Source organism: Acanthaster planci, linkage group LG02, assembly GCF_054643075.1.
Source record: "Acanthaster planci isolate LZ-2023a linkage group LG02, COTS_SCS, whole genome shotgun sequence".
NCBI lineage: Eukaryota > Metazoa > Echinodermata > Asteroidea > Valvatida > Acanthasteridae > Acanthaster > Acanthaster planci.
This window is the reverse complement of record NC_141778.1, coordinates 35,671,682-35,697,647: the sequence shown is the minus strand read 5'-3', so window position 1 is coordinate 35,697,647 and position 25,966 is coordinate 35,671,682. Positions and strand designations below refer to the sequence as shown.

Genomic DNA, 25,966 nt, shown 5'->3' with positions numbered 1-25,966 from the left:
TGCACATGCAACCTTACTGGCTTGGGGCAATTGGCCTGCAAGCCAAGTCGAACATGAAGTGGATGTTAGACTATCCCTACTGTGCAAGTTTTCCTCAAACATCATCATTAAACATGTTTTTATGTGGTATATTAATAAACAAACCAATGAAGTTATGTACCAGTACCTGTGTCTACGTCTTGAGAATTCATTCATTTGCTTTGTTTGATTGGGCTGTTACCGCATAACGCAGTGCGCAGGCCAGTCGGTCAGGGTTTCCGTGCTGGGTCACGTGATACATGTACAAAGCGCTTCTGGGCACACGGCTGCATCCGAATCTCTTATCTAGAGCTAGGTCTTGGTATTCGCTCCATTGGAAATACATGGAGACGCGCAGACGATAGACCTAGCCGTAGCTCTGGAAGCCGGTTTCGGACACAGCCTTATTTACGGTTGCAGTTGATGCCCACCCAGTGCTTGTCGACGTGACAATGGCAGCCCGTGTGAACATGCTCGGCTCATCAAAGAAAAGTCGTGCGCGTGACAGTAATAACTCAGAATGAAGGCAAGCGTTCTTTCATCACTTTGTATTCATCATTCTTCAGTTTTTTTTTTAATAGGCCTGCCAAAACTTCGAGATAAGTGGCTTTAGTGGTATTGACGTTTTGAGTTACGGATAGTTTATTCTACATAAAGGCCTATTCTTTTGTCAGGAATACAGAAAGACGTCGAGGTAAACAGAGTTTCGACTTAACGGGCTTTGACTTATCGAGATTTTACTGTAGGTCAGAGACCGAGACAGAGACTTCATGTGACTAGATAAAGTTGGTGTCAGTCTTTATTGAGCAAGGAGTTCTTAAAAAAAGGCTTGCTTAGTCAAATCCATCAGTTGTCTTTAGCAGCAGTGTATAACACCTGAATATGCAGAAGGATGTCGAAGACATTCATGTCAAATTGAAGGTAAGCCATGTTCCGTACCCAGCGTGGCCGCCGGTGTCCCGACTGCGACAGAAAACTTTGATCATTTTCACACATGCGTGAAAAATAAATGGCAGGTGTAGAGGAGTCAGTTTGCATGACGTTTGCAATATGAATAACAGAATGAGCATCGATAGCAACTCACTAAGTGAAGAATACATGTTAACCTTGACTGGGCGAAATTGCTAGTAATTTCCACTCAAGGAAAATCTCAGTGGACAAAAAACAAAGTCCAGTTGTGCAAAGCTCTCACAAAGTATTCATTTCAGAAACGAAATAGGGTCTGACAGAATTCTCTCTCTTCATTTTAATCACACTGAGCGCTAATATCAAAAGAGAAAGCCCGCAAAACTACCACAACTAAATAGGTGACTCACAGCAGCCCTACTTTTGACAGACCTCGTAACAGTCACAGTAATAAGATTTTGGACACGCCCACTTTGAAGAGAACACGTGTTTGGACAGTGTGCATTATGGCAGGGCTGCACGGCAGAATCTGTGCTCAAATGGGGCCACGTAAGTTGAGGGCCACAAAATGGTCGTTCTGCTGATCACAGGATTTTACGTTGTGAGACGCAGTGGAAATAGATTCGCAAAATTTCTCCCGCAGGGCCCCTTGGGGAAACCTCGGATTGCGGGGTGCAAAGAGGTGTGTAAAAATCCCAACAGCTCGAAGAACGTTAGGTTCGGATGTCTGGGGATGCGGACTGGAGAGACGCAATGCTAGGTCTGCGTCACAATGACAAATACCGTGATGGAACTGAAAAAGATAGGAAGAACGTTATTTGTTTGTTCCTGTCTTGGTGCCCTGTAACATAGTCTCGAATGCCGGTAGGTTTAGACTTGTAGCGGTCATTAGAGATCACCAGGCAAAGCATGGACTCACTTCCCCGTGGCCTTACCGGGCCTACCGATGGTGGCCAGAGTAGCTCCAGAAGGCTCTGACTGAGACTAGAGATTATGTTCGATGGCATATTCACTGGGGCAACAATCCGGGAAGTTGGGCCGGAAAGTGCTACCGTGTGGATTACGTCTGGATGCCCACGCCGTAGATGTTGGAGGCTAGGTCGCATTTGCATGTTACGGCCGCCGGGAAAAATGGGGCAGTGGTTCATGTTCATTGAGAAGGGCGCCAAAAGGACTCTCACAATACATGTATAATCAAAGACAGACAGGACGAGCATTGATAATATTTATAATTTATAATACAAGGTCATATTTATGACAAAGAATTTCTTGAAGAAGAGCCTACTTCATGAATGGGAACCCTATAGCAAGAGTATCTCAAGACGTGAGGCAGTCGGTTGACCGGCACGGGCGTGGTCAGTGTCTTCTTCCGGAAGGGAGGCTGACGGAGGATCAGGAATCTGGAATATGTCATAGGCGGTGAGGATGCCAATAAAATTGGTGTCATCTTCAATCAAAGACATGGTGACATCGCTTCGACTGAAGTAAGGGTGTGCTACAGTCAAGAGCCGACGGTGCCCGTAGATTAGCAGGTAGTTGAGCGGAGGACCGTCAGGCTGGAGTGGACTCGGACGCGTGCCAAGTTCTGTCTAGAGACTAGAAAATCTCCACGCATGAACGATCAACCGAGAGTTTTGGAAAAATTGGCCAGAAGATTCCAGTCATGCTATGTTGTTTAAACAAGTCGTGGCTGATGGCTTCCTCCGTCGAAGCAGCTAACGGCAGGCCAAGCACTTGAATCATGTCTCGCTGAAGAAGACAGAGGCAGCAATCGGACAGAGTGAGGGCGCTGATGGAATCAACTTCGTTCGTTTTTGGAAGACAATGTTGGCTACCCGGTCGGGGACAGGGCAGTGCCTCGTTCCGAGCCATGCGCAGCCCCGTGGGGAGCGACCAGCTCCCAAGGGAGTAAGCCCAGCTGGTGTGATTCCGGTGTGGAACCCTGCCTGATATAATCATGTCTCGCGGCAGGAAAGGGCGGAAGGGTCTGGTCCGCCAGAAACGAGTCCGGGGCAGTGGAGGCTGATGGCCCTCTAACGCCAAGGCAGCGAATGATGGAGGTTGGAACTTCATTGATGGACTGGAATGCCGACATTCAAGCAGCAGAGGTATGTTCATGGTGGTCGAGGAATTTGACGAAGATAAGAAGCGCTTGCATTTTCTGGTGGTAGGCGACCCGAAGGCAGAGGTAGCAGACGGGGTTGCGGGAGGTGAAATGCCAAGCGTGCATGCCCAGTCGAGGTCAAAGGGAACTGTAGAATTATGGACAGAGGGACCAGGAGAAATGAGGTCAAATGACCCGGTAATGCCAATTAAAAGCCTGCTTGAAGCACCCAGTGGCGGGCGGCCCGGCAGCGAAGGTGGCAGCCAGGGCCGTGGAATGCCCGAAGAGCAGTCCCAGTCGAGGTCAACGGGGGCTGGATAATTCTGGGCAGAGAGACCAGGAGCAAAAAGGTCTGATGACCCGATGATATGCAATTGAAAGCTAGAGCCACGGATGGGCAGCTTGAAGACCCAGAGATGTAAAAACCCCGTTAACCACTTCCTGCCGGGGACTCAGGGATCGGAGACGTATGGTTTATATGGGTGGTCGGGGTCTCCGAACTCGGACAAAGGAGACAGGGCCCTGTAACAAAAGACCGTACTCCGAACAAAAGACCAGGCTGCTGGGCATTACCGACATTTTTCACTCTCAAAAGCGGTGATAATCCAGCCTTGTTTTGAAACCGTATACCAGGGTTAGGGGCATTGAGAGCGAGCGGATTACCACCGGGGACAAAAGCGCTCCACCACCGCAGCGATGAGCCACACAGCACTGCTGCACGTTAATCTGGCCCCTATTGAAAAGAGGTCAGCAGTGCACTAAGCCAGGTTCGTGAACAAAAGACAGTTGTATAACACCGCACAATCTGGGCTCTGTTTACAAGGCTGCAGGCCTGGCTGAAATACTTGGGTGTCAATGAAGTCACCTGTCAACTTAGAGTAGTGCCTGAAGATTACGTGGTGCGGCTATAAACGACCGTTAAATGAAATGATGAATTTTTGAAGGATTTTGAAAACAGAAAAAATGATAGTCATGCCGGCCCAGCATCATCAAAATTGAAAAATGCCCCGGCATGAAGTGGTTAAGCTCCGCGGGACCCGAAAGGGGGTTAGCGGGAGTCAGGGTGTCATGGCTCGACAGCGTTCCAGGTGGGGCGGGCGACGGCACTTGCAGGGTGCCCGGCCCGGAGACTTCGGTATATGGGCGAAAGGGAGTACGCCCGGGGGGCCACCAGAGAAGTAGTGTTCTAGGCCGATGTCAAACGGCGGGTGGTACTCTTTGGTGTTGCCAGGGAACGCTGGCTGGCACGCTGCGTGGATTCCTCTGGGCCATGTCGGGCGAAAGGTGTGGCGTACATGTACCTCACAATGATGGCAGGACTGGCCCCATAGATGTCTGATGGGGTACTCTCTGGGAGCCCAGCTGGCTCGCCAGGCCAGCAATTGACCAGGGAGACAGGGTCCTTGCCAGATCCTGGCGGTGTCCCTGCTCGGGTCTTCCGCAGTCGACCATGGAGCTTCCGTGTCAGCTCCATGAGGCCAAACGAACCAGGGGCCTGGCCAGATCCTGGCTGGAACCCCTGGATGACGGCAAGGCCTTTTCCTCGTCCTGGTAGCCAGAAAAGACACAGGAGTATGACAGATCCTGACAGCAACCCCCTGAATTCAACCAGCTAAGGCCTATAATTCACTGGTAGGGTAGACACAGCATAGCTGGAACGAGTCTCGTAGTAACAACGGTAACCATCTGCAGGGTGCATATACAAGAAAATCGAAGAAAAAACACAAAAATATACACAAAAAGAACAGTCTTACCAATAAATAGATAAAATCCAGGTTAAATTTTATCTATAGAGGAAGGAAAGGTGATAAAATTGACACAGAAACGTGTAGCAAAATCGGAAACTCGATAAATCAAAGATGCCTTGAAAGACACGTCCATTACGTTATGGCGCTGAGAAAAGAAGGACGATCATGGCGGCAAGGCCGTGCTGCATTGTGGGAGGTCAGGGTGCACCACGGGTGATCAAACCTTTTCAGCGAATGAGTAATACGTGCACAGGAAATTTGCATATATGCAGTGACTGTTTGGGTAGGTAGAGCGCCATAGACTGACGTTATATAATAGTTTCAACCATCTTATATACATTAAACTCCGGCTAAGTCGGCACTTTCGGGACTCACAAAATTATGACGACTTACGCTAATGCCGGCTTGTGTTGTAAGTCGTCATTTTGCCGACTTACACACACACACACATGTATTGCCTATGTACATTATAATTCCTGGAACTAATTCAATGGCTTTGATTTACCCTGGTTTATTTCTACCTCCATGGTCAATCCCAGCATATTCATTCTCGATTATTATCCTGACGGGCTGCAAATTTGATAATTGATCATGTGCCCCTAAGGACGAAGCAAGGACGGCAAGCCACTTGCATATCACATCATGACTCGACAGTACAGTACGTAGTTACATGTAAATGTACATATATATGTACGTGATACAGTTACAGTGCAGAAAACATACATGTACACCATCCATACACGCACATCGGTTAAGTTCGTTCCATACAGTCTGGATACCAGACCCGATGATTCTGACTACCCGACGAATCATTATCAAGGGTCGTCCAGGAATCTTTGGGCAGGGAACCAGACTACGTTCAATAAGGCAACCAGCAAAATGGACAGAGTGCATGTGTGTAGCACTAGAGGGGTTACTGGCTGGCCGCATGGTGCACGGGACTTGTCACTTGACACTTCTTGGCAACCGCGGCGAAGGAAACCGATACCGAAGCACGACTTTTGTAAAATGTTTCATTTTTTTAAATATTCAGTAAAAGTGCAGAGAAAATACAAGCGCCAAGAGGGATGTTCAGTCAACCCAAATATTGGATCTAGCAGTGTTAGTTATGCGTACATGTACATCCCGGGGAAAAACAAACATCTTGGATGGGAGACAAGCAAATGGGAAGGGTGTATCATTTAAACAAGAGGATTTCTCCAAGGATATAAAGGAAGTTTTCTAACCTTTCTTTCCTGTAGATTTTCTTGCTTCTTCTCTTGTAACATCTTCATATATTTTTGCATGATGGGGTCAATCTTCAAGCTCTCACTGTTTGTCTTGTCTCCTTGAGCAGGTGCTTGAGGAGGTATATCTGTTTCCTTTGGATTAATGTCAGACTCTTTACTATCATTGTCTGCCCTTTCCTGTTGAGTGCCTGAGTCTAAACCTTGTTCCTAATAGAAAACATGGAATAAAAATGGACTACAATAACTATCAACCAGTCCATCACAAGTCCCTGTAAGTCCACTACAAGTTGTTCAGTGGAAAGCCCATTCACAAGATATTCAAATGAGCTGCGACAAAAGAATTCTTTTGTCATTGTTCACTGTTATTTATGACTGGCCTTATGATGGACTCAAATACAATACTGTTATAAACACAGTGAGTATCTTGATTAGTCAAAAATTTTAATACAGGAATGGGGAAAAATTGGAGTTATCCCAAGTTAAAGTTAACTACTTCATGCCGAAGGAGGTATGCAGATGTATACATGTACATTATAAAACAGATATGGCTTATCATCTCTGGCTGAGTCCTAGATGTCTGTGAAGATATATGTACATGTAGACCGTGAACTGAACTTGTATATGGCTAACAAGCACAGGTTGATTTGGTAGCAAATATTGCTCCATAGATGTAGCCCTGAGTGTTAACATATGAGGTTGCAGTAAGAAATGGAACAGTACAACTACTGTTCATATGACTCATAGGATTCAGTATTTGTGGCATTTGGCTATACATCAAAACTTGGCTGCTTCATCTTACCAATTTCTTTGAAGGTCAAAATTTCTGCCAAAAATAATACCATGAGCAAATGCTTAAACAAGGTTCTTATCTTGTCTTCAACGAAGGCATTTCCGATGTATGGTTACCAGATGGAGGCACACTGGAACTGGGTCAGTAGTGTGGATAGGGCAAAATCAGAACTACAGATGTGCTTAAAAGGTTTCTGACGTAGTTATCTAGCCATATGGTTAAAGAGCCAGTCACTGGACAACAAGCAGGGTGCATACAATTGGGCAAGCTGTAGCAATCAGGCTGAACTTCAAAGCCAGGATACATTGATGCTTCAATTTGTGACTGGTCCATTTACAATATACTGCAGTAGCAGTGTATCCCCATGTGAAAAGAAATGCATTACACCTGCAGTGATGACTCCAGGAATATTTCTACATTCCTTTTTATCTTCTTTGTGACTCCTGGAGGCATCTTAGTTAGATGATCACAATTTAAACTGAGTAAATGCTTAGGGTGCTCCAAGTTATGGGGTGTTCATGTGTATAATGTCCTATTTTATCAACAAGAATGAAGTAGTACTTTAAGATAAACAGAGTTTCAAGCTGTATGAGTTTGATTTACCCATCCTGTCAAACTTCCAAGGACTTCAGCAAAGGGAAAATTTGTCCACTTTTCCCAACGACACTCCTTGGCTACAGACCTGACAGGTCATGTGGCTTTGCAGTTTCGTATCCGACAAATCAGAAGTACCCTAGGCAAAGACTGTTGCTTGACCACCTGTGTGAGGTGAGAATACCCTAAAGGAACTCCTTGTCCTTGCTCTGTGCAAAGCTACCCCACTTCCCAGGACCAAGTTTCCTGAACCCTAACCCAGTGCGAATACCCAAAGGGGGTCCCTGTCCTTGCTCTGTGCAAAGCTACCCCACTTCCCAGGACCAAGTTTCCTGAACCCTAACCCAGTGCGAATACCCAAAGGGGGTCCCTGTCCTTGCTCTGTGCAAAGCTACCCCACTTCCCAGGACCAAGTTTCCTGAACCCTAACCCAGTGCGAATACCCAAAGGGGGTCCCTGTCCTTGCTCTGTGCAAAGCTACCCCACTTCCCTGGACCAAGTTTCCTGAACCCTAACCCAGTGCGAATACCCAAAGGGGGTCCCTGTCCTAGCTCTGTGCAAAGCTACCCCACTTCCCAGGACCAAGTTTCCTGAACCGTAGCCCAGTGAAAATACCAAAAGGGGGTCCCTGTCCTAGCTCTGTGCAAAGCTATCACTTTACAGGACCAAGTTTCCTGAACCGTAGCCCAGTGAAAATACCAAAAGGGGGTCCCTGTCCTAGCTCTGTGCAAAGCTATCACTTTACAGGACCAAGTTTCCTGAACCGTAGCCCAGTGAAAATACCCAAAGGGGGACCCTGTCCTTGCTCCTTAAAGTGCAAAGGAAAAAGGCTTAAAAAATTTGACATCTAGGGTTTTGACGGTTGATTGGCCACCCCAAAATCACTATACCATGAATTTATATGCCAAAAAATCAACACAAGAGAAAAGAGGAGATTTCTTTCCCCAACCAGGTGAGGTCACATTTTGTGTTTTTGTTGGATTGATAATGTACAGGGAGAAAGGCACAACAGGCATACACGAAACATGCATGAAGATACATGTGACGGGTATCATTCCAGCAAAAATACTTTAAAACCAGGAGTTTTGATGACGTCTAGAAAATGCACAATATTATACATTCATCTCTAAAATGATTAAACCTAAAATCTTACTCTTAGCTGGTCAAAATAATTGTGAAATTTGTTCCGAAATGAAGGAGTACGAGACGTTGCAGGTGGAGTGGAACCTAATTTACATTGTACGTGGCATGTACGTGAGAGTGCACTAGTGTTTACATGCAGTGGCAACAGACTACCCCTATGCCACAGAGAATAAAGCAGTCAGTCTCAGATACCCAGACCTGAATCTTAGACTGAATCGCTGGCTACCTTGTGTGTGTGTACATGTGAAGCTTCTAGAAAAAAGACAGCAGCCCACGAGTTTGCTTGTTCGCCGAGTCTACATTTTCAATTTGTCGAAAAGAAAAGAGCTCAACACATGTTGGATTCTTCTGGTGGAAGTAAGTGGATTCAGTTATTATGAAAGTAACTATAATTTACTCGGCAATGAATGAGGATGTTGGCACAGAACCTGCCTGCATTGCCAGGCTGTGTCGGTCACAAATCTGGCGGTGAGCACAGTGCCGTAGACCGCCAGCTGCAACACAACACAAGCAGTCAGCGAGGCTTATGTGTCGCTCTTCTAAATTTGAAGTACTTCTTCAGATGCTGAGAATTTGTCTAAGCAGTCTTCAAAAAACCTTGTTACATTGTACATTGTTCAAAATCTACCCTTATTACGTTGTCCAGAGACGATCAATTCAATGCATTATTGCAAGGAAACATCAAGAACACCACGTCTCAGGGTACAAAATTCCTATCTGAAACTAGAAACTGCACAAGACCGGGGTATGTTTTATTTTATGACAAACACAACAAATCATCCATTTATGGATGAAACAATCAGCATAGAGGACAAGAACTGTGCAAGAACATTGCCTTTTGAGCAAACCTCTACTACGAGACTTGTATGTGACGATGCACACTGATTACAGTCGTATCTCCCTGTGACATTTTGGGGTCACTGGCATATCGTTAATTCATACTTAGTGTTTCTCAAATTGGTGAAAAAGGGACTTAGCCTATTTTGTGGACTTTTTTTTTACCATAAATGGGAAAAGTGTTCCATTTTTTCATGTTAATTTTGGAAGATGGTCTTGTCACCTCTTGTTTAAAGGTTATATTTGGGGAAAGGTTTTGTTTTCCCTGCCTCTTTCATATCAAGTGTATGTTTTTTCTGCTTCAAGAGAATAAGCCTTTTTAATATTTGAACCAGTTCCAATTACCGTCCAATTTTCACTACACCATTGTTCTCTAAGGTCTTTGAGCACCTTGTGTCCACTCGACTTTCCAGCTTTTTGGAATGTTCAAGTTTGCTGTCTCCCAATCAGTTTGCTTATAGTAAGAATCTTGGTACAACCGATGCCCTTCTAACAATTTCTCATAATTACAGTTTGCTCTTCATCGTGGCCAGGAGGCTGGAGTTGTCCAACTAGACTTGTCTGCAGCTTTTGGTGGTGTCAATCATGATGCATTACTGTGGAAGTTACACAGGGTTGGGATCAGTGGATCATGTTGTTGATCATTACTCAGTTTTTGAGGGGACGGACACACCGTGTAGGTGTTGATGGCAGCTTTAGTGATTGGCACGATGTTCACTCAGGTGTTCCTCAGGGCAGCGTGCTTGGTCCTTTGTTGTTCAACATCTACACTATTGACCTGTTTAAGATCACTAAGAATTCACTGTATGGCTATGCTGATGACGTTACGTTGATCGCAACCATTGATTCACCTAGGTTACGTCCTGCTGTCTGTGACTCACTAAGCGCTGATCTATGTAGCATATCCAGATGGTGTAACAAGTGGAACATGAGGTTGAATACATCTAAATCAAGGAGTTGCTGCTTCCCCCGGTCCCATACTCTTTTGCCTCCACATGGTAATGTCTGCCTAGACGGTTCAGTCCTCACTTCTTGCGATGAACTGAAAATTCTGGGCATCACATTTGACCAAAAATTAACTTTTGAGCATCATATTCAGTCTCTCGTTAACTCAGCTTCTTGCAAACTTGGATTAATGAGGAAGGCATACACTATTTTCTAATGATGATTCCATCTCTGGTAGGTGTTTCACCTGTTTTGTCCTTCCACCCCTTGAGTACTGCACTCCAGTGTGGTCCTCCGCTGCTGCCTCCCATATCCGTCTAGTTGACAAGGTTCTCAATACAGGACAGTTTTCCTGTGACGGCAATCCTCTGTGTGACCTAAGTCACTGTCGCAATGTTAGCAAAGTATGCATGCTGTATACAATCCGCTCTAATCCAAGTCATCCACTGCACTCTTGTGTCCCGGGGCAGTATGTTCCTGCCAGAAATAATCGTCTGGCTTCGTCTTTACACCCACTTACGTTGCAGGCAGTGAAGTGTCATACTAGCCAATTTCAACGCTATTTCTTACCTAGTGCTTGCTACTCACCTGTCTCTGTAGTTCCATTAACATAGCTTGCTCTCTTTCTCTTGCTTCTTGCTCCCGTTGTAGCCTCTCCTCTTCCTGTTTCTTACGCTTCTCTTCCCACTCACGTTGCTCCCTTTCTTCTGCTTCTTCCATTCTACGTCTTAAGACGTCATCTGTCACAAAAGGATATTGTAGGAGACACTTAGTATTCTAGGTAATAGTCTAGAGTTGACCTCTTCAATGCACAAATGGAATCCAAACATGCCAAATCAAATATACTGATGTTGTGATGTCTGTTGTGATATCTACAGTTAACAATTGAGGAATTGTGATGCAATCAAACTACATTAGTTTTTTACACTTCTAGTCTTGATTGAAGGTACATGTACATGTGTCCTTTTTTCAATGTACTTACCTTGTTGGTTCTCTTCTGCTGTTCCCTCCTCAACCTCAGTCCCGTTCCTATCAGTTTTGTCTTCCACTGATAGTAAATCTTCCAATGATTTACCATCTGAAAAATTTGCTTTTTTGGAAGGAAACACTTGGCTTGGTGAACAAGGAAGTAATGAAGTCAGTACACCGTCCTCTACAGTCGCTGATTGCTGGCTGGGTTTTGGTGTCTCTAATAAAGTGCCAGAGGATACTTCAGAGGGCACGTTTACTGAAGGAACTAAAGACGAATACCTGTAAATAAAAAAAAAAGTTTAAATGTATGTCAATGCCATTAAAAACAGTTTCAACTAAACAGCCAAGGAAGACGACCAAGGCAGACAACCATTGCAGACGACCAAGGAAGATGACCGAGGCAGGCAAACAAGTAAGATGGCCAAGGCAGATGACCAAGACAGGCAACCATAGCAGCCAACCAAGTAAGACGGCCAAGGCAGATAACCAAGGAAGACAACCATAGCAGCCAACCAAATAAGACGGCCAAGGCAGATAACCAAGGAAGACAACCATAGCAGCCAACCAAGTAAGACGGCCAAGGCAGATAACCAAGGTAGGCAACCATAGCAGCCAACCAAGTAAGACGGCCAAGGCAGATAACCAAGGTAGGCAACCATAGCAGCCAACCAAGTAAGACGGCCAAGGCAGATAACCAAGGTAGGCAACCATAGCAGCCAACCAAGTAAGACAACCAAGGCAGATAACCAAGGTAGGCAACCATAGCAGCCAACCAAGTAAGACGGCCAAGGCAGATAACCAAGGTAGACAACCATAGCAGCCAACCAAGTAAGATGGCCAAGGCAGATAACCAAGGAAGACAACCATAGCAGCCAACCAAGTAAGACGGCCAAGGCAGATAACCAAGGAAGACAACCATAGCAGCCAACCAAGTAAGACGGCCAAGGCAGATAACCAAGGAAGACAACCATAGCAGCCAACCAAGTAAGACGGCCAAGGCAGATAACCAAGGTAGACAACCACAGCAGCCAACCAAGTAAGACGGCCAAGGCAGATAACCAAGGAAGACAACCATAGCAGCCAACCAAGTAAGACGGCCAAGGCAGATAACCAAGGTAGGCAACCATAGCAGCCAACCAAGTAAGACGGCCAAGGCAGATAACCAAGGTAGGCAACCATAGCAGCCAACCAAGTAAGACGGCCAAGGCAGATAACCAAGACAGGCAACCATAGCAGCCAACCAAGTAAGACGGCCAAGGCAGATAACCAAGACAGGCAACCATAGCAGCCAACCAAGTAAGACGGCCAAGGCAGATAACCAAGGTAGCCAACCATAGCAGCCAACCAAGTAAGACGGCCAAGGCAGATAACCAAGGTAGGCAACCATAGCAGCCAACCAAGTAAGACGGCCAAGGCAGATAACCAAGGTAGGCAACCATAGCAGCCAACCAAGTAAGACGGCCAAGGCAGATAACCAAGGTAGACAACCATAGCAGCCAACCAAGTAAGACGGCCAAGGCAGATAACCAAGGTAGACAACCATAGCAGCCAACCAAGTAAGACGGCCAAGGCAGATAACCAAGGTAGGCAACCATAGCAGCCAACCAAGTAAGCTGCCAAGGCAGATAACCAAGGTAGGCAACCATAGCAGCCAACCAAGTAAGACGGCCAAGGCAGATAACCAAGGAAGACAACCATAGCAGCCAACCAAGTAAGACGGCCAAGGCAGATAACCAAGGAAGACAACCATAGCAGCCAACCAAGTAAGACGGCCAAGGCAGATAACCAAGGTAGACAACCATAGCAGCCAATCAAGTAAGACGGCCAAGGCAGATAACCAAGGTAGACAACCATAGCAGCCAACCAAGTAAGACGGCCAAGGCAGATAACCAAGGTACGCAACCATAGCAGCCAACCAAGTAAGACGGCCAAGGCAGATAACCAAGGTAGGCAACCATAGCAGCCAACCAAGTAAGACGGCCAAGGCAGATAACCAAGGTAGGCAACCATAGCAGGTAACCAGTACAGTTCCTATTCAGTGATAATTCAGTGATAGATTGAAATTACAGGCTTTCATTTAGAGCCATTTTGTGAAGATAAAAAAAAGCTTTTCGTGAGCTACACTGGATGAAGAATGCAAAAGTGAATTTCACGTGTTGCTTTATGTTCAACTGATAGTTCAATTGAGGTGACACATTCAATATATAATCCATGGTATCTGAGTGAGATAACATTTTCACTTTTCTCAAAATAAAAAAAAGGAAACCTCTGGGGGAGGGGCCAAATCCTCTTAGCACTCCCCCCAGGGAGTCATGGCTTATATCTGGAATAATGATGGCCGAGTCCATCTTTCAACTTAATCGGAGTGAATTAATTAAAGTCTCGAACATCAGCATTTTTGACAGACGTGAACAACCTGTTGAAATCCTAGCCAATAAAAGTTACCGAGGAATGATAATCCCAGCGGTTATTTTACACAGATTTATATGTGGTGAAAGGTGATAATATTTACACATATTAAAACCAAAATCAGGAAAATTAAAAAATATCTCTCACAATTAATTGGGTCCTGAAGTCGGTAGTCGCAAATGTCATTCGATTCTGTCAAAAAAATTGTCTGCAAAAACAGCGAGTAAAATCAAAATCGATGTACATGTACAACACAAGCTTTAAAAAAAGTGCAAAAAAACCCCCAAACCATCATTCTTTTACAACTGGACCCATCACCTTTTCTTCAAGTATGTTTCCGAAAACCATAGTCCAAAATACCGATCGTGGCGGTTTTGCGGCTTCCGTCATTATCTCACGGTGACATTAGAGAAATGTCTTGCTGCATCAAGGGCTGTTTGACTTTTGACATCAACCCAGATAGTGCGCCCTCTCCTCCACGGAATGGCGACGCTCCGCGATTTGTCTCTTCGTACAAAGGTTTCTCGAAAGAAAATCGTTCATACAGAATGACGTTCAAAAAAAAGATGTCTGAGACATAAATATGATTCATGATGAAAATCTAATGCTCACAGTTGTTAATTTAATGTCATTTTCAGCGGGGATATCTCCAAAATAAACAGCAAAATGAACATAGCACAAGGAATTTTCAAGCACTCCATGTGACAGCATTTTCGGCATTCTCGAACGTCATGCAGTTTTTGTCAAAATTCTCAAGCGTCATCAAAGTTCCATCAAATATGACGTTTGCAACAAACACATTGTACTCATTGTACATTTTTGATGAAGTCAAACTTGAATATAATTTTCAGTGGTCGAAAGATATAAGACCTGGCAGATATGCTGGTATAGTGAGAGTGATTATAAACAGTAAGAGAATGAAGACAGCCAAACTATTCTCATCATTTTCCGTCAATTTTGTGCTCTTTTTCCCATGGCTTATTTTTTTTTAAAGTTCTTTCATAGGTGCTTTAAAATACATCAGTTGAAAAATATACTGAATTCTCCTTCTTGTTGAGAGAAGTTTTGAAATCAAGTCCTCTGGTGTAAACACTTTGACGTAAAACTTTAAATGAATTCAACTCCATTTGATTTGCACTGGTAGCCAACCAAATGTCCACCAAATGTACACAGTATGCCTAATTATCCCCAAATGATCATTTTTATAAATCTGAAGGTGCCAATATGCATTTTACATGATCAAAGTCACTCTTTTGAAATTTTGAAAAGCGACATGCGGAATTGCATTTTGGTCCATTTTATGAAGAACATGCCAAATCGAAATTAATTGCAAAGAATAGGTGCAACACAGTTTAATGGGGCAAATATTGTACAGAACCAAACACTGCCAGGTGGGAAGAAATTGTTGACCCACAATACCCCAATCTGCGGCACATTTTTGATTGAATTTCACAACATTTACTAGAACTGATTTTCAGGTGTGTTCTTTCTGGCCTATTTCAAATAACCAAAAACTTGAGACTTCTTATGCCAGGGGTTAAAATTAACGGTGGTCCGCTGGCCCAAGGCCAGTAGAAAAGTCGGCGGACCAGCTGATCTAATAAAACTGGTGGTCCGGTGGGATAGTTGATGTCTGATGTCTTTTCTGTCTTCACAAAACAGCTTTCACTGACCTTTTCTCACGTTGAAATGCTTGTTTTACATGTTTTCCTACTTCCATGTTCAATTTAAAAAAAACCTGTTATTTTTACGAGTTTCCATTTACGTTTTGCTGTCGCAGTGGTGAAATCATGTGCGCAAAGCTCAATGCATTAAACGAAGCTGCTCTGGTTCCTTTCACGCCATGCCCATGCAAAAGAATGCATGATGGAAATGTAGAAACCAGCACCAGTCTGTACTGTACATGTACTGAATGTACTGCACATGTCCACTCTACATTGGCAACACACGTCAGGATGCAACCCTAAGGCTGTAGATCTAAAAGACATCGCTGTTGCAAGAGGTTTTCTGCAAGTTAATTCACTGAACTCTTACTCATTGAAACACTGGTCTCTTATTTATGCATGTATTTTCTGCATTTGTGAGTTTAATTTGAGGTTGTTCTGCTCATGGCTCAAGATTTATCACCCGCTGTTCCAGATGCATCATGCACGTTTACCAGGCGATACACAGACATTGTTGCATAGCACACCTGTTTTGGGGACTAATAAAAGACTGCGTGTACTGCAGTAGGCCCAAGTTACATAACCATAATAATCATGGATTCCAAGAATCTTGGGCAAGTGTTGACCCAATTTGGGCAAGCTAATTTATGGCATGGCCTGCTCAATCAGGCAAACTAAAAACAATTCGTCGAGGCCTGCGCCCAAACGATTGCTCAATGCAACTGCGTGTGCAGTTCTGGTATGGGACACCAGCAGGACCAGTGAAAATTTTTAAGTACTGGTCCTGCTGGCTACCAGGAAAAAAAGGTTAATTTCAATCCCTGTTATGCCCTCCAACACTTACTCCCAGCACTTTAATATGGTCAAATCTGATTAAAATACTTTATTATACAGGGTTGAGTTGACCTGTGAAAAGTATGGCATGGACTCATCCAAAGCAATGCCCTGAAGGCAAAACACAACTGGAGATTCTGTCACTGTGAAAAAGATTTCGCTTACTTTACTGGAGAGTGGTTTGGATCTTGTTGGTCTTCAACAAGAACTGGTTTATCTGATGGTGTTAAATATCCCTGATAGCTGGCAGGATTCCACACCCCTCTCGTTGATAATGGTACAGCTCCAAGTACTTCTGGTTGATTACTTGCTGAACTTGTTTCCTCACCCAATGGAGGTGGCTTCATGGCTTGATTTTGTACCGGTCCATTGTCAGTACAAACTGAAAGGAATTCAGAACAATGTCAGCAACTTACATGAAATAGAACTGAATTTCTTCTATGTGGCTGAGTCTGCCATTGTATAAGTAAGCAGAGTGAACAAACCTTGTTTACTCCAAGATGATACATCTGGAGAATCACTGGAACGTCTTACATCAGTAGGTACCACATGATGACGATGACGAGGAGGACTGATTGGTGGAGCATGGTAATTGCTCACACGATGCTGGAAATTCTGGTAATTCTGTTCAAGGGTCTATAGAAACACAAACCAAACATGTGACAGAATTCTAAAAATTGCAACCAAATATCAGGAATCACACATACATGTACCAATATGGAACTATAGATTTAATATCTTACACAATTTGAATGATGGCTGTTGTTTTTTATACCAAGAATCATTAATAAAGCATCACTTTTTCGCAATCAAAACATAATCAACATGTACATGTAGTATTGAATATTCCAATAAGCTGTCCCAATCCAAACATCTCAGGCTTGAATTTATGAGCCACCATATCCAACGAGGTGGCCATTTTCTTAATAACTCTGTTGTGCTTTGCATCAGAAGGAGCAACCTGAGCTCTTTGTATGTACATGTACCACTTAGATACAGACAATACATAAATATCATTAATTTCTCAGTGAACTTTAATCCACCACATGTCAACAAGTGCAAGCTTCTGCTTCATGATTTAGACGTAAGAATGAGACTGGTGTAAGTGTGCAGGTTTTATCATATTCATTTGTATCAGTGAAATCAACTTCTTATAGTTTCTTTTCATTTCAATCTTTGTTTTGTGTTTACTTATCTAACCTCAATATAGGATGCTACCATAATTTTCCCCTGAATTTTCATTTTGCCATTTTTTGCTTCAATACTTATTTTATGCAAGCCTACATTATATGTCTGTATTATAGGATGTCCCATGGTGAATTAATAAGAATGAAATAAACTAGCCTACCCCGCACATGTACTGGCCTTTCGTATCGACAAATCTGTTTATGATAAATTATCATTGTATCGGTGAATTCTAAGAGAAATAAAAATGTGACTGTTGGACATCCCATTGGATTAGATCGAGGATCTTTCATCTTGGCAAATTTCCAAAGAGAAGTAATAAGACCATGTAATTCATGAATGCAGTCTGGCAGGCAGATCCATTCATTTTCTGCACGACTGTGGCTATTTCACCTGCCCACTTTGGCAAAGTCTCAAGGAGTCAAAAGGCAAGGTGCAGCAAGAATGTACTCGGTGGGAAGGTTTGCGAGTTGCCTGGTTCATGGTGCATAGATAAGTGTCAGGGGAATCGGTGATAGGAAACTATGTGCATGGAAATATTCAAATTGCGGCTACAATTATGCATTAAGTATGCAAAATACAGATCATTCCAAAACTAATTAATGTAATTGGGTGGTAAATAAATTGTTTGATAATTAAAAGAATGCATGGTCATGGTATGATCAGGACATGGGGCTTTTTCCTGCCTTGTGATTTATTGGCCGATGAGGGGTATCATGGTAACAGCAATGTTCATATATAGGAATACGGCCACAAAATATCATTGCTTTGTGTTTTTTTCTGTCAATGTAAACAAAAAGACCTGAGTTACATGTACATGTACCCCTGAACAAAATGCCCTCCCGACTTATCCAGTCATTCATATACATGTACATGTATGTGTAGCATAGTCTATTGTGCTTCTTGAGGCAGAGGCTACAGCACATGTTGTACAATCTTTGACGTTGACGCTGGAAGGCTATCAAATGAGGGCACTTTATAAGAAGTTATGCGAGAACTGTGTACAGTGAAGGGATGGCTGGCCAGTGAAGAGCAACATAAGTCTGACTTGGTTCAAGTCGACATTCATTCAAGCTATGGATCATGTGCATGTACTGGGAGATTGACCAAGCAAGTTTGGGGTTTTCAAATTATCACTGTAACCTTATGTTTTACGGTTAAGGTACCGGTTAACCATAAACAATTAAAATTATATACCAATTTCAGCTTGGACTGGTTCCATTTGCGGTATGAACAGTTACCAAAAAGTTTCCACTGAAAGAGATACTTTAAGTTGCCTCAATTAACATACAAAGCATACACAGTTGATAATTCTTAAAAGTAATGGGCAATTCACATCACTTGTTTACAACGCTAATCTAGAAGACACAACAGGAAACTAGCCTGCAATGCCCATACTATTGCATAATAAGCATGTGCGGTCATACCAATTACCATCAACATACCGTCAACACAAACAGTACTGCCAAAAAACACTGTCAACACCTCTAAAACACATTTTGAATTAACAGAAGCGGTATTCAACTGTGAAGTGTTTGCCGAACATTATTTTGGCTAACCTACATTGCCAGTTTAGTTGGAAAAAAATTTGCCTCTCCGTACATCTCTGAAATCAGCAGCCACGGGCATGTTAAATCAAAGACTATAGTTAACCATAGTTGGACTAACTCTGATCAAATGCATGCTAATTGACAATGGTTGGACTAGTCTAGTCAACTATTTGTGGCCAGCCTATCGAGGTTGGTTGCATCGTTGGTTGCCATAAACCATTTTTAATAGCACAGTGCAGAGATGACCAGTTACAGAAAAATGTCCAAAAGACAGTATGTCACTAGTAAATGACCATTTTCACTTTTATTTTTGCTATTTTGCCCTTCCTGCGGCCACCTTTTCTCCCCTTTGGCCTAGCCACCTGACAACGGTTGATTAGGGTCATTTGCACTTCAACTTTGCTTATGCGCTAAGTACATGTCTTGAACCAACCACTAGTTAACTAGTGGTCCTTGATCAACCTTGCCCTATATTGCCTCTGATGACATCATAGAGCCTATCATTAGTCTGAGGGGATAATAACATGCAACAGAGGGCAGTCATTACTTGGGAATTAATTTAATTGGGACTTCATCATTGCAAGAGTCACACTGGTGTTAAATTGGGGCCATAGAGGACATTTTCCTATGTTTTTTCCAACAGTTTTTCATGGACTTTTTCGCCCATTCCTGGGACAAAGTCCCCTCCTAGTCCTTGGTTATGTTGTTTATAGCACAATAATTGCATTACCTGCACACCCATAGCTGAATGATACAGTCCAAGTTCTGAAAGAAGGCAAGAGGGTAACCAACGGCTACACTGCTACAAGATCAGTTTTTGTGTCAGAAAAATCCATTTTCAAAAATGAAATGTAACTCCAAACCAATGGATGTCTTCCTTCAGCCCATACATTATAGGTCTACGCCTATCTTGTCATTTTAGAATGTACATTGCAGGTGTTGATGATGTGTTGATAGTATTACATGTATCACGAGTTGATGGTGTGTTGACAGTGATTAGTACAACCCATGCAGTGTGCGTGATTTTGACCCCAACAAATTTGAAGGGGATAAGTAATGAAGGGTCTGAGCAAGACTAGTTTAAAAGCTTGAAACTCGTGACTCATTCTGAACAGTACTCCAGTATCTTGTTCAAAGAGGCAACACATGTAATTGCTATTCTGAGCGAAATGCCAAGGCTGTTGCAATGAATTAAGGGCCAAGGCTGTGGGTCATGCCAATCAGCTAAATGAGGGCAAAGGCTATGAGTCATGCCAGTGACCTGAAGGCTAAGGCTGCTGGCATGAGGGACAAGGCCGCAGGTCATGCCAATGAGCTGAGGGACAAGGCCGCAGGTCATGCCAATGAGCTGAGGGACAAGGCCGCAGGTCATGCCAATAAGCTGAGGGACAAGGCCGCAGGTCATGCCAATGAGCTGAGGGTCAAGGCCGCAGGTCATGCCAATGAGCTGAGGGACAAGGCCGCAGGTCATGCCAATGTGCTGAGGGACAAGGCCGCAGGTCATGCCAATGAGCTGAGGGACAAGGCCGCAGGTCATGCCAATGAGCTGAGGGTCAAGGCCGCAGGTCATGCCAATAAGCTGAGGGACAAGGCCGCAGGTCATGCCAATGAGCTGAGGGACAAGGCCGCAGGTCATGCCAATGAGCTGAGGGACAAGGCCGCAGGTCATGCCAATAAGCTGAGGGACAAGGCCGCAGGTCATGCCAATGAGCTGAGGGACAAGGCCGCAGGTCATGCCAATGAGCTGAGGGACAAGGCCGCAGGTCATGCCAATGTGCTGAGGGACAAGGCCGCAGGTCATGCCAATGTGCTGAGGGACAAGGCCGCAGGTCATGCCAATGAGCTGAGGTCATCACAAGTGAGTTTATTTTCATCCATTCACTTTCATGCATGAACCAGGCTTTAACCAATGGCTGATCTCTACAGACAAGTAAGATATTCCTACCTCAGCTTCTTTTTCCAGCTGCTGGAATCTTGCCTTAGTATCTTCTAGAAATGCTAAAGAAGCATTAGGTGAAAGGTCACTGTGGTCACTATCAAAACCTCCCTGATCAGCCAATAGGAGATGTTGTTGTATACGTGTTTGCCGCAGAGATGTATCTATGTAATGATCCACATGGTCATGTTCAGGATGTTCACCTACAGAGGTGGGAGACCTGGGCATTGAATGGTAACAAAAGAAAGTTACATTTTCAAGGTCAGAAGAAACATTAATAGCCACTGTCCAATTAGTTATCACATGAGAACAGGTGGAATAGGGAATAGTGTAGTGCATGTGTGTCCTGTATACCAATTGGCCAAAGGCAGAGTGGTATACCCGAGTGGTATGCGGGACACAGACACGCTACATAATTCTGTATTCCACAAGTACAAACAAGATAACAAAATTTATACTCATGCAAACTTGATGTGCAGTAAAGATGTTACGGGGGCGCACGAACACGCCCGCCTCTGAATTTACAGTAAATTTTCCAGATGTTTGTATTGCATTTTGTGTCAAAACAGCATACTGCGTTGGGTTAGAATAGTGCATTACGCAGGTCCATCCACTTGGGTTTCTAGGATGAGCAGATGCACATTTTTCATGAAGTTTCTAGACAAGACATGTCCTATAGCAGTAATCTTTTCAGAGCACAGTAAGAAGGCACAACCTTTAAAGAAAAGAACATTTTATCCTCATTTCTATATTGCATGAAACTGTATGGTAAATGTGAATTTGTAACAAACAGATGCAAGTGCTTGATCAGTCTTAACATGGTTACAAGCACTATGCACTATTTGTGCACATACTTGGTGCTTTCTTGTCTGTGAGTACATACAGTAAGCATACATGTATGATACTGCCTTCATAATGCACAGAATTCTAATAAAGCTCATGCAAGAATCCATTCTACTTAACAACCTGTTAGACCACAATGATCTATGCAATGCGCAAAGAATACAGCACTCAAATCTGTGAGGAAACATTCAACAAAAACACACACATAATAAATCACAGCATGTGATGAATACAAAATAAAATGCTGTTTGCCTTATTATTATCTGTTCATTACAAGTGGCTCATATGAATTCTTCTGGACAGCAGTCACAATCCTAAGTTTGTACACACACTTTGAGTATGACAAAGCCATTGGCTCACCTTGAAGCATGGGCTACTAGTGCAGTGGAAGTCTTCCGATAAACCTCATTACTCAAAGCCATCTGTGTCTGCCTTAGTGTCTGTCTCAAATCATCTATCTGACTCTTCATCTCTCTCATCTGATTTCCTTGCTCTTCTAATTGTCTCTTCAGCTCATTGTTACGATCACGCTAAAAGGTCAACGGAAAAAAAGCACTGATTAGTATTCTTAGACCACACCAACTCAAAATCTCCTTGAATGAAAATCACCTCCATACATGCAAATAAAAATAATGAATTTAATCTGTTGAATTTACAAATCTATTGATGATCTTCAGGCTTCTTGATGTAACTGAATCTTCTACATCAACAAAATCAGCTTAATTTCAAATTGTGTCACAAAAGACTCTTTTGCATAATACCAGCACAGTGTAGCAACATATTTTAACACTCTAAACAATGATATGGAAACCAGTAACTCAACTTACCTCAAATAATAAATGTGTTGGTGCAATTATTTTTACTTGATCACAACAGTTGAAAACAAAACTTATGATCTCAGATGGTATGGGAAATTTAGAATTGACACTTTAAAATGATGTTCCCATCAAATCGTATTTTTAATTTTGCAAAGTTGCTGATGGAATAATCAACCCCCCCCCACACCCACTCACAAAAAGCCAGTGCTAAGTCTGAAATTGTACTTAAAAAACCTACAATGAAATACATGTACTGAATGAATTAAAATGCCATGGACATTATATTGACCATGATCCAAAAGGAAACACTTGAAATGAGCATCGCTATGGTAACGAGGCAAAAACATGACAAAAATAGTTTTTGAGGTCAACCCAAAGTTCCATACTTCAAGAAATATATTTCCAAAGATGGTGATTAAAAAGTGAGTAAAATAAGCTTGTAGGTTGTAATTCTAACATTTCAAGACCTGCTTTTTATGGCAATGGGCGCTTAGGAAGTAGACAAAGAAAAAAGAAAACTGTCAGAGTTAAATTGTACTGACATCATATTTCAAACTATATTGGCATTAAACTCTTTCACATGAAATTAATTTGAAATGTGGAGATCCAGGACAGATTTCTATACCCAGATGCAGGAAAAACAAGTACAAGAGGGTTTTGGGGCTGAATTCAGCAGTAAAGATGACACACTTTCAGCATGTCCATCAAGGCTAAAATGCATGTCTTTTCATTTGTTTTGCAACCTGTACTTTGGTAAGAGAAATAGCAGGTGTGTCAGGCTGAGTTAGTTTGAATAATTCGCTATTTGAATATTGGACCTTCAAATCGATAATCAATCGAATATTTGGTTATTCAGATATTAGACACAGCCCTTCAGGTGTACCAAAATTTTTACCCTAACCTCATATTCATATTCATAAGTTATACATGACCTTTTCACATTGCTTTAGAAAAAGGTCAAAGTGTGCCAGAAAGTCCCCCTCAACTATTTCCCCATTTAACCGAGAAATAGTATTGTCAAGTAGTGTGCAGATAAAAAAAGATACTATTACTAGACACATCTTTACAGTTAAAATGTTTTCAAAAATTGAAATTGTTTGGCGTCTCTACCGATATACTGGTACATGTACCCTGCAATACTACATGTAAATGTGTTAGGCATTTTCCTTTTGGAAGTGAACAGGCTCAGGATACAGGCATTAGAAATAATAACATGAAATAAATTAGTAACAAATTCTAACACATTGTTCTGCATCAGATTTGACTTCCGTCTTAATGTACGAGTCATTTAGAACAAAATGATAGGGGTGTCTATATGTACCAGTATGGCTATTTTAGTCAAGGTGTATTTCCTTTTCAGCAAGGAAGTCGTGGCTCAGTTAAAAGCATCTTCTTTTTCAAGAAATGAACAAGTTGTCATCTGTTTCTTTGTTCTATGGTATCATGTTCAATGGTACACCACTGTAACTATCACTCAACATTCAGCAATACCAAGCACAACCTTTGGCTCCTGATTTGTTTTATATATACATGTAATGTTTGCATACATATGTACATGTGTACATATGCTTCTGAATTACAGCTAAATTCCTTTATTTCATAAAAGCCAAGCCAAACTGATTTGAGTTAAAAGGAATTTAGACTGGCCAAAATGACTCAGAAGTGAGATTGAATTGAAGCCAGAAGAGTTCTTGAAGGAACAACAGCGAACATGGTTTATGTATCACAAGGTTCATCAATGTAGGCATGCAGACAAGTAACGACTGGTCTTCATGTAAGATGAGGAAATTTGACCTCAAAATGAATATGTCCAAATTAAATAAACAAAGGAAACATCAATTCTGTGACATCACTGTGATAGTTTGGATTGTTTAGAATGTTGGGCAACACTTGTTGAATGTAGACATGTATACAATGAATTGTTTACAAGTTCATGTACATGTGGGTCCCGTGCCAGCGGCTTTTCCATTGCTGTTCATGAATCTAGCTGTGGAAACCAGCAAAATGATTTCCTGCACCTGATGTCCCATGGGCTTTCACCACATCACAGCAAGCAATGGAAAAAACTTTGTCATTTCAGGGAAAATTGTATTATTTTGGGATCATGGTGATATTTCCCAGAGCTGATGTGTCATGTCGATATTACATAGGCTCCCATTTGCTTTGCAGCTCGCCAAAAAGGACATCACAATCAATCATTTTCCTTGAAATTTATATCTAATTTACTGTTCATCTGTTTCAATCTGTCGAAGTGCTTAAATTTTTTTGCAATGAAATACAGTAAAATTTCAATACCTCAAATCTCTGGAGAATGGACACAAAAATTGAGTTATCCGAAATTCGAGTTAAAAGAAGGTCCCGATTTCTTTTGAAGTTAAGTCATTATAACGATGTGTATCATAACATGTACCTATACGCTGATGCATAGTTACCATAAATCTCCCTACGATGACTTTGGAAATGACATTGTGGTTATTTTATAATTTGGTGTCACAAATTGTCACTGCAGGCAACAACTGTTAACTGGTACCCTCTTTCACTATACATACTGTTCCTAGGGAATCTTGGTACCCAGTTAAGTTCCTGATATCTGTTACAACATACATACCTCCTCTTGTAGAGTGGCGCGATGTTGAGCCTCTTTATGCTGTAATAAATTCCTCTCTTGATCTAACAAGCTCTTTGCCTTTTGCAGCTCTGTCCGTAATGTGACAACTTGAGGCGACGGTTGAGACATTTTCTCTGTGATGACACCTAGTGCTTCCTCATGACCTGCAGAAACCATCCAGAGATTAATTACATTCAATTCAATGTCAGCGTGACTGCTAAACACAGATAAGACAACCACGAACGGTGTACATGTAAGAGAAAGACAATTAACAAATTGATGACAGACTGACAGCTTGAGAAATACCAGAAAGATGGCACATGACAGAGAGATGACACTCATCAGGCTGAGAGGATTTAAAGAAAGGCAAACTACGTGTATAAACCTTGGCAGATGGTAAATCAGGAATGACACACAGATGCTTTGGGCAAATCAAAGTTCAACATTCAACACAAACACACATTTTGAAGCACATTTTTGCTGTGACTTGAAAATATATTTGCACCGTCTAAAGATATTTTGTACATACCCACTCCACACTCCAATGACTATGCACATACATGTATCAAGTTATCAGTGTCTTGATCTAATATTGCTTAGTATTTTGGGGCTGTAATGACGCACACACATCACGTACATGATACACATCACTTACATGTACATGTATAGTTTCCTGTCAGAGCAGTGGGCATTGTGCACAACTGATCATTTAGACGCCATTGATATCCCAAGCATCATTTGCATTCATCTTTCGTTTTTGTTCACCAATCAGTATCTGACTGCTAAGCTTTTAGCAGTCTTTGAATCAATGCCATTATGGGACAACCTGACTA

The 25,966-nt window shown here is 42.6% G+C and overlaps 1 protein-coding gene across 9 annotated transcripts in view; it reads right to left on the bottom strand.

Annotated features, from left to right (window-relative positions):
* Window positions 1-25,966, bottom strand: part of ofd1 (OFD1 centriole and centriolar satellite protein) — a 197,881-nt gene that overhangs the window by 122,191 nt on the left and 49,724 nt on the right. For all 9 annotated transcript variants that reach the window (XR_015424319.1, XR_015424317.1, XR_015424318.1 and 6 more), the window contains 8 exons: window positions 25,134-25,297; window positions 22,068-22,237; window positions 20,874-21,084; window positions 16,679-16,829; window positions 16,359-16,575; window positions 11,297-11,565; window positions 10,903-11,054; window positions 6,003-6,212 (listed from right to left, as the gene is read on the bottom strand). Coding sequence is in view for 4 of the 9 variants with exons in the window: in XM_087132892.1 (XP_086989018.1) it covers window positions 6,003-6,212; window positions 10,903-11,054; window positions 11,297-11,565; window positions 16,359-16,575; window positions 16,679-16,829; window positions 20,874-21,084; window positions 22,068-22,237; window positions 25,134-25,297 (1,544 nt within the window). In the remaining 5 variants the exon portion in view is untranslated. The remainder of the gene's footprint in view (window positions 1-6,002; window positions 6,213-10,902; window positions 11,055-11,296; window positions 11,566-16,358; window positions 16,576-16,678; window positions 16,830-20,873; window positions 21,085-22,067; window positions 22,238-25,133; window positions 25,298-25,966) is intronic.